At 44.0% G+C, this 13389-nt stretch overlaps 1 protein-coding gene across 1 annotated transcript in view; it reads left to right on the top strand.

Moving 5' to 3' along the window:
* Positions 1-13389, top strand: part of BEAN1 (brain expressed associated with NEDD4 1) — a 51856-nt gene continuing 38467 nt past the window's right edge. The window contains exons 1-2 of the mRNA XM_084215155.1: positions 1-106; positions 1571-1645. Coding sequence (XP_084071281.1) covers positions 76-106; positions 1571-1645 — 106 coding nt within the window. The 5' untranslated portion in view covers positions 1-75. The remainder of the gene's footprint in view (positions 107-1570; positions 1646-13389) is intronic.

Genomic DNA, 13389 nt, shown 5'->3' with positions numbered 1-13389 from the left:
GGCCCCGCTCCGGCCCCGCGCACGGCAGGAGGCGGCGGGGCCCCGCCGGCCCCCGGGGAGCCGCGGCGGGGGCGGATGGAGACAGCGGGCACGGCGGCGGGCTGGGGTAAGGCAGGGCAGGGCGGCATGGGGGGAGGTACGGGCTGAGCCGGGATGGGCAAAGGCAGCAGCCGGGGGAAGGCAGGGGCTGAGCCGGGATGGGGAAAGGCAGGGGCTGGAGCTGAACCGGGCTGAGGGGAAGCGGGAGCTGGGGCGGGCTGGGGAGAGGCAGGGGCTGAGATGGGGAAAGGCAGAGCCTGAACCGAGCCGGGTAATGGCAAGAGCTGAGCCGAGCCGGGGTAAGGAAGGAACCAAGCTGGGGAAAGGCGTGAGCCGGGGGTAAAAGGCAGGGGCCGAGCCGTGCCGGGGCAAAGCAGGAGCGGTGCCGGGGTAAAGCAGGAGCCGTGCCGGCTGAGGCGGGCTCTGAGGGGCCGATCCCGGGAGGGGCAGCTCTGAGGGGCCGATCCCCCGTGGGGCAGGCTCTGAGGGCGATCCCGGGAGGGGCAGCTCTGAGGGGCCGATCCCGGCTGGGGCAGGCTCTGAGGGGCCGATCCCGGGAGGGGCAGCTCTGAGGGGCCGATCCCGGCTGGGGCAGGCTCTGAGGGGCCGATCCCGGCTGGGGCAGCTCTGAGGGGCCGATCCCGGCTGGGGCAGGCTCTGAGGGAACGATCCCGGCTGAGGCAGCTCTGAGGGGCCGATCCCGGCTGGGGCAGCTCTGAAGGGCCGCGGGAGCCCGTGGGTTGCCGCCCAGCCGCGGGTGCGGAGTGCGGGGATCCCACAGCCCAAGGGACCCTGCCCGAAAGTTTGTGTGGGCCGGGCCCCCTCCCGAGAAGGGAGCAGCCCCTTCCCGGCCGGGCAGGGCAGGGCAGGGCAGCGGCGAGACCCCGAGCCCAAGTCTGTGACACTGCGAGTGACTCTCGGGAATCAGGCTTTAAATCCCCGTCTGCATTAGCAAACGAGCTCATCTTTTCAGAAATCTAAAGATTTGGTTATTTAGGACACGTTTTACTCGTGTGCATTTTGTTGCCTGTAAATATAAATCTTTGAAGAGCAAGTTATAAATATTAAAGCCTAAGTGCATAGGGGGAGTATGTGTATCAGATTTTAGACTAAATTTATTCCAACCCAGTTTGGCACACACATGCCTGATGCATTCAAGCTGCACTCGCACAAACCAGGGAACTTATTTGGTTTTACAGTGGTAGGTGCCTGTTTCAGAGACTGGTGAATGACTTAACAATAATTAGCATATTTATATAACACATTGTTATTTATACGTGGGATTTAGAATCTGAGAGGCATTAATATCATTTCCTGAACAGGAGGGATTCCTAGAAGTATGAAGCAATGGCTTGTTTGGCGTTTTCCCCCCACTTGAGCTACATCTGTGTGTGCACTCAGGGTCTGAGATGTGCAATCCTGCCCAGAGAGAGCAGGTGAACCTTAACTCAACGTGCCTTCAACTCACATCTGGTATCAAACGAAACCAAACTGCTATTAAGGACCTTTCTCTTCATTTTTCCCTTTTTAGTTATTTTCTTCCATCTTCCTCTCATCTCTGGAAGCTCCATCAGTATTGGGATAGGCAGCAATTATTCCAATCTCCGTAAGTAATCTCTTTTTCTTTTTTTTTTTTTTAACTGTATTATTGGCATGCTTTGCAGTCATGTACAGCTGCAGAAATAATATATTTCAAGTTCTCTAGCAGATAAACATCAATCCAGTAAAAAGCAACTAGCTTCCTGACTGAGAAAAAACTGAGTTAACAGAAATGTCCTTAACCTTGTCCTCTTTAGGCAGACCAAACTCCCAGAAATGACAGAATTGTCTGAAATAAAAGACCAAAACATTTATTGTCAGGTACAAGTACTTCAATATTTTATTTTTTTTAAAATCTTCCTTTCAGCATTTTCTCCCACAACAGCAAACTAGCAAACTGACAAATGGAGCACACTGACATCAGTCAAAATTTATATCATTTTGGCACTCACTAGTGAAACAAATGCGGCTAAAAATTACTTCCAGTCATTGAAATAAAACAATTCCTGACATTTGACTTCCTTCTGCTCTCCTTTTTATGATTGCCTTTTGTAGTTATTACATGAAGGTTTTTTGAAAAGGAAATGCAGCATTATAGGAGCCAATTATCCTCATGTCACTGGTCCTATTTTGGCAGAAAACCACATGCACACAGGGAAGCAGGGCAGCATGTCCAGTGTCTTGGATGGAAAAAATACACCACAATTAAACCCACCAAGAGCCCTCTTGGAGCGAGGGTTGCAGCTCAAGAAAAGCTGTGCTGGAATGTTATAATCAGACTGTGACTTTGTAACACCATTCATGCCCATCATGGCTGAGAAATCCTACAATTAAAGGTGCGGTTTAAAGGAAGAGCAGACAAGAAGTTCCCTTAATTTACTTTGGAACATACATGGAGGAACACAAAGACAGCTAACAATCATTTACAGACTGGAAATCACACCCATTTTAATGTTTGCTGTCACAACCTATTGTGACAGCAAACTTGGAGAAATTATTCATAGAGTCAGAACCAGCTTCTGGCCACAGTAGGGATTTTTAGGATCTATCCCTAAGATAACTTTGGTAATTGAGAGCAGAGTTTGGTTGGTAAAGGTGAAGACAGTGCAAAACCAAGTAAATGCCAAGCGCTGTCTTTCAGATTGTCTGTTAATTCCTTAAACTCCTCCAAAACACCACATTAAAGCTGGGCTGAAGAGCAACTGCAAAATCAGTAGCTGCTGCCTCATAGATGCCCAGCTTGGCATCACCCAAGTCACAGAAATGCATAATAGCAGTACAAAAATGTGGATATTGGTACAGCTGCATTGGCAGTCCCTTCGTTTGTTAGTGAGCTGCCCGTGGACTTGGCAAGAAAATCCCTGTGCTGTGCTGGTGTTGTCACAGGTCAATATTGCAAAAAGAATGCTGAGATTATTTTCCCCCAGAAACGTTGGGTTTACATAATGCACAAAGTGATGTTTCCCAGCACTTCACTGCAGGACAGCTTTGTATTGCATTGGGTTTAGATCAGCAGAGTTCTGTAATAGAACAATTGCAGCAACCAGTTCAGAGGAGTCTGAGGATTGCTCTCATTTCCACAGGTACCTACAAAATTAAGAGGTTTTCCTTCAGCCATAACTGAGTCCAGCTCAGCCAGGCCTGACACTCTGGCCCTCTCCAGAAGGGCTCTCAGCTTTAATTCCTGTAATGCCTGGGCTCTGAAATGTTCCACTGACAGGAACAGATAGCACAAACACAGCACAGGTGGCATTAGCCACAAGTGAAGCCGTGGCTCATGGGATGCTTTTACAGCAAATGCGGAGAGGCCGGATTTAGGCTGAGCTGTTTGGAAGTACCCCGGAAGGAGACGCCACACTGGCCTCTACAGAGCTCCTGCAGGCCAGGTACCAGACCTGTTTGTGCCCAAACACTCAATTTCCTAAGCAAGGGCAAAGGCCCAGGAGTGCAGCTCTGCCCATGCAGAGTCAGCTGAGCCTGGGGAGTCCTGCTCTAGTCCAGGACAAAGGGGAAAAGTCACCCAAGCAAAGTCCAGGAAAGAGAATACTCAGGGATGGAGCCCAGTGACTTCAACAACACAGAGCCAAGGTGGGCTGACAGGGTCAGAGTTTAACAGAACTTCCTAGTCAGAAATAGAATTTGTTTTGACTTTGCTTTAGATGTTGCTTTCTGAGAGAAAGATTGGATTTTCTTTGCAAAGTGTTTCTGGGTATTAGTAAGCTGTGGTTGATGGTTGGTTGGTTTTCAGAATAAAAAGTTAGATTTATCTCTAGAAGATAATGACAATGAATATAAACTATTAATCAGCAGTCATGAACCTCAGTCAGTGTTTCAAATGCTTAAATGAAGGGGTCCAAAAACTGTCAGAGAAGTAAAAAGGCAGAAAAATTGTTCTATACAAGCTGCCTTCCCTTTCTGCATGTGCCTGCCTCTTCCACCTCCTTCCCAGCACTTCTGAGATATATCTCTGAGGAAATTGGTTGTAGACACAAGTAAAAGCAATCAAACCAACTGATTATTCAATCAATTATGCAGATTGCCAATACATATGGGGTATTATAAAAAGACAGTTATCTCCAGCTATTTAGTGTCTCTATGTTTTCTAATGTTATAGGATAGTCCAATTCAACTACATCCCTGCTTTTATATATAAGAGCACAAGGAATGTCCAGAGATATGTAAAATGTTCATTTGCAGGTATGAATGATGAAAACCAAAGCTTTAAAATATACAAACAGCATTTCCAAATCCAGCACTAGGATTCCTATCTTAGAATCTTTAGAGAGTCTACAGACTTGTCCTAACTAAACAGAATTCTCTCACCAAACCCAGAAGGAACAGAAGCATTCCTACTGTGGCTCTCTGTGCACAAAATCCCACCAAAGACAAGCCCAGCAGACACCTCTAGAAGGGAAAAGTGCAGAAAATCTTCATCCTGGAATCAGTAGAAGCACCTTGGAGGCTGTCCCTCAGCATCTGGCTCAGGGACAGCAGAAGGGCACAGCTGGCTGCCAGCTGTGCTGCTAGTGACTCCAGCACTGAGAGCTGCACCCTGAGACCCCAGGACGATGGTGAAAGGGTGAATAAACTTCTACTCATAAACAAGTAAATCTTTCTGCACACAGCAAGAATAAAATGCCCTCTCCACTGGGACTCTGCAGCTCTTGAAGGCAAATCCTGTCTTTTTCCCACTCCAAACTCAGCCAGTTTAGTGCAGTTGTCTGAGGCACAAACGCAATTCCCAATGACAGGAAGCACATCAGCAGGAACAAAACTGCGCATGCCCAGGCACAGAGCCCAGTGCCTCAGTCCAAACCAGGGAATAGACTGGGTGATTTGGGGTCTGTGCAAGCACCTCCAGGAGTTCTCCTGGCCGTCCCAGATTTGAGACATACAGAAAGACAGGAGATTGTTCCCAGCTTTGGTGGGAGCTGCTGGCTTGGGGAGGTCCAGGATGCCAGGAGTTTAAGAGAGAGCCTGAGAGATCTGCAGCCAGACTTGTGCACAGCATCCCCTTGCACTTGTGGGATGCCTTAAGAAATGTCAGTGATCAAAGCACCTACATGCACCACCCATTATCAAAAATGCCAGATAACCCCATAGGTCTGTGGTGCCAGACACTGAGGGACATGCACTGCAGTTGCCCCCTCTCAAGTGCACAGCAAAATTGAATCCTCAGAATAATCTGCTCTTTTCTTCCTTAATTCTGTTTCTTCTCCAAGTGTGGATGTTTTCTGAAGCTGGCAAAGAGGTTCCCATCTCCTTTTCCTTAAGAGCTTGCCCCATACCTCTCTACAGTTTTCCACATTGCACTTCATGTTTTAATGACTCCAGCTGGGCAGGAGGGAAGGATGCTCAAATGCCTCCAGAACAACACCTTGGAATCCTTTGTTCCTCTCCTCTACTAAGTAATAGCCAGCATCTTTCTGCCATCAATTTACTTTATGATGGCTTGAAATCATCTGTTACATGAAGAATAATTTCTTCACCTTTTAAATGGGATCTGCACTGGGAAGGGATCCATTTCTCTCCAAGCCTGACGTTTCTCATCCTCCTGTATGAGGATGTAGGCTGACAACTCCAATTCAATCATTTCCATTGTGCCCACTAACTTAATGCTTTCATTTCAAGCAGCTTCTCCCAACTCACAATTCTCCACTCGAAATAATAGATTAGGAAATAATAGCTGCATAGTTCCCATGCACCTGCATTGCAAACATGCAGAGTCTAGCCAAACTTTCTCTCTAGCAAATAAATAAAATGATGCTTTGGTTTTTGGAGAGGATCTCATCAAGCCACTACAAGCAGCTCTGTCAAGAAACCTCTCAGAGGGGAGCTTTGGTTTAGTTCTTGTTTGAGCTGTGTTCAGGCACATGTCCAGATATCTTTATGCAGAGCATCTCTCCAGGAGAGGTGGACTCCTCTCTGGAGCTTCCTTACAGTCTCTGTCCTCAGATGTTTTGAAGACTTGGCCTCCAGCTCAGAGCTGGCAGAAGCAATTCAGCTGGCTTTGACAGTATTTATGCAATCTGGGATTTTAGCTCCAAGACTTAATACATTTCTTGCTGGAACTTCCTGAAATACCCCTGACTTTTATCTTTTTTCAAATTACATTATATGACATAGGGAAGCCTACAGTCCTCAAGAACCTGTGTGAAGATAATTCACTAAAGGACATTCCAGCCAAAGCCCCATGATCTCTGTCTACTCTTAATGCAAATGGTTCTTCTATGACACTTTGTTTCTGTGGGCTCTTTAATTCTAAGTTTCTTATCTTTTAATTGCACTTTTTAGTTGCAAGCATGTTAATCCTTCTCTTTCCGTCTTTAAAATAAGGATTTTTCTTTCAGCAACTGTTTTTTCCTTCATTGACAAGTAATCTTTATTAGTTTTGTGGTTTAAGAAAAGCAGCTCTGTAAGCATCTGATCTTCACAGGTTTTCGGCATCCAGCTTTATTTTGATTTAGCTGCAAAATTGCTACAAGATTACTTCTACTTAGAAGCCCCACTAGAACTGAAACCTAATCACTCTAGGTTCTGCACAAAACAACTGCCCACGTCCTTTCAGATGACGGGTATCTAGAAACAGAAGGTGGGCAGAGGAAAAAAGGGCTGGCAGAAAAGTCAATTGCTTTAAATTGCACAGGAACTTAAGGAGAAAGCCTGGCTCTCCTGGCTGCTGGGTTGGTGTCTGCCCATTCCCTGCCACTGACTCTTGCTAACAAAAGAGATTTCTCTGAATTCTCTTTCCACTTACTGAGAACCTGCAATGGTTTTTATGGTTCGATTAAAAATGATGTGTTTCTAGAAATTTTCAAACCAGGTTTCCTTGTTGTCACCTCAATGTATTGCCCTGAAACTTGCTCCAAGGGCAGTGGTTACACAGGGAACCACAGGACCCTCACTCCCTGGGCAGCAGAGAAAGGGTAAAGCCCTGCTGCCTTGACCAGACAATAAAAGCTCTGAGAGGTAAATTAACTGTGGGATTTTATTTTATTTTATTTTATTTTATTTTATTTTATTTTATTTTATGACAAATTGCTGCATTATTGCAGCAGCCATGTTGACAAGTAGCCCAACAATATCTAGTCACTGTAAATTCCAGCTCTGCCTCAGAGACACATCCAGAGAGAAATGTGAATCCAGAGATTTCTGGTTTGGCCTGGAACTTGGTGCTAAGGGAGGAACACACACTCTGCAAAGAGGAGCAAAAAGGAGGAGCTATTTGGGGTGATTTTTGTGCATCATTTGAAGAGTACATCAAACTGCACTAATGATCACTCTCCTCACAGTAAACACATTTGTGGAATCAGATGTTCCTTTAGAAAGAATGTGGGACATTTAATAGTACACTGAAAACAGTTCCAGTGCATCCTGCTGGGTGCTCTGGCTGAACAGCACATCTCTGAGCAGCAATCCCAACCAGAAATGCCCAGGTGTTTAGGGAGAGCACAAAATCAAAATATCACCAATGCTTTTTAACTACACAGAAAATTTTATAAAATACTTTCCTTTTAGAACAGTACAATCCTAAATGGAAACGAGTGGAAACTGCACTTTTGCCACTTGATCCTATTAATCAGTCTGAAAGATATCTGAAAACCTGATAGCTAAAAATAGAAAAAATCCCTTAATTCAGAGCTTTTTTCTGTGGTTCTGATGTAAAAAAAAAAAAAAAAAAAAAAAAAACACACAAAAAAAACCCACCAAACAAACAAACACGTTTCTACTGCATGAAGCAAGCTGTAAATTGGAAATGTTCCTAAAGTTGGAGACATAAGATCTGCAACTCCTAAGAAGAGCTGCAGCATCTGTAGAGGTAAAAACAAGAACTTTTCTCTAGATTTTGAAATTATGATTCCCAAATACAGCCAAGGACAATGTGGTAAAATGCAGGGATAAAGGTGGTATCAAGGTACTGTAGTAGTACAGAAATGACATCCTGGGTCTGTGCTCTGGTTTAAGGTTATTGTACTTTCCTCTAATTGCCATCAGTGCAAAAGTACTGAGGAACTGGTGGACACATGAAGTCGCCAGAGATGAGAATTGTCTTCCTTATATTGTGTTTGGCACAGGTTTCTATGTCATGCTCCTCTAGATCACAGATGCAGAGCCTCAAACATCAACCCAGCCTGGGCCATGAGTGGTTCATTCAATATCACTCACTGGCTGTTTTGAGAACTGGGTACCCACTTCAGCAGAGACACAATTCAGGGGATGTGTGGCTAAAAAAATTGGTATTACTGACACAGAAAAACTAGCTGCAAAATATAACCTTTTATTACTGTATTTTAATATGATGCAGATTCGTTTTCAACTTGTGGGTCAATTTTTTTGCGTCACATCTATATAATACTGCCCCTTAGCCTAAATTTGACGTGGCCATTTTGATGTTCCCAAGTTACCAGTTTCCACTTGCTAAATCCATCAATTGTGGGCTGATTTAGAATCCAAACCCTGCACCCCATTGCATGGCCCTCTCTGATGGGAACAGGTGAAGAACCAGAAAGGGCTCTTCTGAGAGAGGCTTCTTAGCTCCCTGTCAACCGTAGGAAAAACGGGTTTCAAATCAATTTTAGTTTTAAAACATGCTTTGAAGACAAAATACCTTTTGGCTGCATGTACTGGGACAGAAGGATCACCCTGGGAAGTAATGCATTTTTCCAGCAGTGAAACAATCAGTCTCAAAAGAATTTTCATTGCGAAGAACTGAAAGCTCATTATTTGCTCAGTCAGTGTGTGATGCCCCTGTCCCTGCCTGCTGGCTGTGCCTCACTCTCTTCCTCAAAAGAACACTGACATGTTTTTAATCTTCATCATTTTGGGGATTATTTTACAGCTCCCTTTGAGAACAGATGGGACATTTGTATCATCTGAATTCACAAAACATATAACCTGCACTTGCTACACCTGGGATAGGTTTGCACACCCATTTTTTAACCATCATTGTACCCCACTGCTTCTCAGTCCAAAGGAAATTGGACCTGCCCATGGAATGTTTTACAGTTTACAGTCTGAATCCCCGAGGCTAACAAAACACCACTGTGGGTTTCTGGTATTCTCACAAAGGCCAGATCCCAAAGTAGCTTCCCCAGTTCCACAACAGCTGGCAGCACACAAAGCACAGCATTACCTTGTGGGACATGAGGTGTTTGGGTTAGAGTGACCTTCAAAGTGGAGCCAGTGAAGTGGTGAAAGGTAAAACGGGAATTTTATGTTGCAGGAACTGTAGAGAATTTTCATATGTCCAAAAAGTGGTGACATCACAGCCAGTGGTAGAGGAGAATTGTGCTGAACTGGTAAAAACAGGTGCAGGGAAGAAGATACAAAAGAGTGTAAACTGGAGCAACTTCATAGAGGTTTAAAATCATTAGGGCAACTTTGGACTAGATTAGGAATTAAACAGATTTATGGAAGATATCACCAGTTACTTACATATGACAATTAATATGACAATTATTACCAGGACCAATTACTCCAATAAATTTCCTAATAAATTATTTTTTCCCTTTGCATCATTTTTCTGTTTGACATTTGCAATGACTGTGTAACCAGTCCAATACCAATAAAGGTTGTTTCAATTTACACAAGGACTACCCTTGGCACCACAAAGTATTATTGCTTAGCAGCTGCTTTTATCATTTTATTAACTCTAAGAAAAACCCCAAAACCAACAAAGCAACAAACAAACAACACCCTTAAAAAAACCAGCAAACAAAGAAGCAAAACAACCCACTCCCAGACAGGAACTCCCACAAGGATAATTGCTGGGAATTCCATGCCATTTTACCTGGAATTGTCTGAGATGCCTGCCAGAAATGCAGAGGCTGTTTGGGAGGTGCAGCACGATGTTCTGAAGGTACACAGTGAACCATTTTGAGTGTTCATCTGGGGTGAAGATGGATTGTTTTGGGTTGGATGTTTAGGCACATCAGGCAGCCAGCAGGCTCAGAGGCACCTCAGCCTTGTGATTTCCCTGGTGTGCTTCACTTTGACCTCCTTTGCCTCAAACCCACGGAAAATGCCTGGAACAACAGGACAGGAAGGGTTTGTTTCAGTCTGAGACCGTTTTCAGGTCTGACAAAGCAGAAAGAGCTGTCATCCAGCAGGGCTTTTCAAAAGCAGCAAGATTGACTATCAGAATGAATTGCTTGTTACACAATCATCTATTGTTTCTCCTCCTTTCAGATGAACTGAGCCTTCTGCTGAGTAAAAATGAACCACACTGTGGTGACAGACTCTGCCTCTTACACTGGCTGTGCTGTCACTAGAAGGGGACTGTGGCAGAGTCCACATGTCCTTGAAACTCTGCTCAAGTGAGTTACCCTTCTCTTTCCTGAGCCATGCCCCCACATTCTGTGAATGTGAATCCATCTGCTCACCAGCTCAGTGTCTGCAGCAATAGGCTGCCCTGAACAATGGGTTTCATCTGGTTTTGCTGCTGCAAGGACATGGATATTTAGAGGCTTATTTATTCATCTGTCTAAATCATTCATACTGGATGCTGAGTTCAAGGACCATGTGTGGTTCAGGCAGCAGTGGGAATGGAGGCTGTGGTCAAGCTCAGAGTGCATTAAGCTAATGTATTATGAAAGCTACTGCCCTGAAATGCCAGTTGAGGAGGGAGAAGGAAGAAAAAAAGCCTAAGAAAGTCAGTTGCCATTGCCAGAAGCAATTAGGCACTGGCAGCTCTGCAGAGCAGTGGCTGCTGGCTGGGCCTGTGCATTTGGAAGTGCAGTGTGAATAACCAAACCACCTCACAGCTGATGCAAGTGATGTTTGGCCAGGGGAGAGGGCAGAATTACTGCAGGTGAGAGATATCCAGTGTATTTAAAGGAGTCATGGGGTACTTTTGATACAGAGTGTAGACAGTTTTAGCCATTTGTTTTAAAACCAGATTTGTTGCAAAGGAGTTGAAGGAGGTGTTGAAAGATCTCTGATGAACACAAGAGTGCTGCAGTCTCAGCAGCTGCTGTTTACAAGCAAACTTGGAGATGTAACCACCTCAGCTTCTTCAGTTCCTGCCTTGTTATGTTTACACGTTAATGTCAAGCTACAGTTTTAACACTGAACCCTTCCTTTTAGCATACCCACTTTGTGACTAACAACATCTAAGAGACAAACTGCTTTTAGACTTCTATTCTACACTCTACAAATAGCATTGATCACATGCTGTCACTAATCATGTGTGGATTTCAGTTACCATGACATTTTACACAGAAGAGTGTCGCCTCAATTGTGCAGAAGGACCAGATGTTACAATGGCAGAGTGGACTGTAAAGACACTTCAGGTGAAAGTAACCCAAAAAATGAGATTCAGGAGTGAATAATACACCCCATCCTCCAATAGGCATGAGATACATGGAGGAAAAATGCAAAGTAAAATGTCGCACTCTGGACATGCAGAGTGTGAACAGCAGGCCCTCACCACCATCCCTGCTCAGCACCACCCACTCCCAGGCTGCCCAGAGCAATTCCAGCCCCACACAGCACTCTGATAATAGAGCAGCATCCAGGTTAGATCTAAGGAACACAAAGATTATGACTTTACACTGAGAATTCCTAAGGTTTGCAGTTAATGTGCGTGGGAGGAACATAAGACCTGAATTTAGGCTAGATCTCATGTTCTTACACTCTGAATTCATAACCTGATCAGCAGAGATTACAGCTAGACATGGGGTTTTGGTTTTTCCTCTGAGAAAACATATTGGGTGTGGCTGTGAAAAGGTTAATGGGAACACACCAGTTTGGATGGTCTTGCATTTTGCCAGGGTCCCATGATACCCTTTAATCTCTTGCATTGCACATAAGAATGTGTTCTTTTCTGCCCTTCTACAAAGGTGTGCATAAAGTAGTGACTAGCAACAATCTTCTTAATATATGTAAATATATATTTTTCTAAATGCAAAGCTGTCACTTCAGTGCTAGTAAAAAGCTACAGGAATGACAGCTGACAAAATAAGAGTCAAGTACTCACAGGTTTGCTCTGAACACATTACAGCCATTAGGAGCTCCAAACCAACAGAGCATTTGCAATAGTTACAGGAGTGCACAGAACTCAGAAACTGCCTGGGGGAAAATGCATTATTTGTCAGTGCAAGGACTGATGATCTCCAGCCTTCACACATGGACTGTTCATGAGTGACCCTGGGAGCAGTGTCGCCCCTGAGGCACCAGCAGCTGCCACCCCACAGCAACACTCCAGACAAGGCAGCTGCCAGAGCACTGTGCAGGCCCTGCAGAGCAGCAGGCACAGCAAAACTCCCCAGAGCTACCCTAGTGCAGCATTGCATCCCAGCCAGCCTGCCAGAGCAGCACTGCTGCTGCCCAGGAATGCAGGACAGACAGACAGACTCCAAGGGCTGCCAGGCACATTTCCATAGCAGCAGTGTCCACACCAGGAAATCATCAATGAGCGTGTGGCTAAATCAGCACATGAAAAAGTGATTGTGTATAAAACCCCCACCTTTGGGACTAATGTATAGGTAACATTATGTAAGGTATATAAATATATACCTTACATATTTTGTATATATTATATATATGTATTTAGAATACATATATAGTATATATATAATACATATTATATCTATTTTATGTGTGTGTGTGTAATATATGGTATAAAATTATATACCATTATTATTAACTAATATCTTGGGGATGAGTAAATATCTAAATATATATAATATATATGTACCATATTTACTACTTTTCCTCCTATCTGTGTGCAGGATAGAGGCACTCCACTTGAACCACTCACTATTCTACTTTCTGGTTTTGTAACACTGACATCTAAACATTTAGCCCATAGGATAGAAAACACCTTGGTTCCTTCAGAATAGATTTGGTATATTTGATATATGTTTCATCCTAATACATTTTAGGACATTTAGGACTTCCTGGCAGGATCCAAGCACCTTGTGTTGTCCTCTGAAAGCAACAGTCATTTTAAAGAACGACATCCTTGAGCCATAAAGCATGAATGAAAATACCTGACTTTCACATGTTAGTTATCATTATTCTTTCTCATCTTAGATTCCTTACATTTACTTTACAGTTAATGGGATCACAATTCAGAAGTTTAATTTTCTTTTTATTTTGGCCAACAAAAACTTCATCTACTTCATATGAAATCCATAAATAATAAAAACCAGGAACCAAGAAGGGAGTATAGTTCCTTTATAGCATGTTTTTCTGTTAAATCATTATTAATAGATACCTTTAAAGCTTGTGTCAATCATATCACTTATCCATTACTTGTGTGTCCTTGGACGATTTCCCATGCTGCTTGAGGGCATTGATTAGGCATAC

The sequence above is a fragment of the Fringilla coelebs genome, assembly GCF_963513975.1.
Source record: "Fringilla coelebs genome assembly, chromosome: 14".
NCBI classification, from domain to species: Eukaryota; Metazoa; Chordata; class Aves; order Passeriformes; family Fringillidae; genus Fringilla; species Fringilla coelebs.
Note: the sequence above shows the minus strand (reverse complement) of the source record. Positions and strands in the feature narration are given on the sequence as shown.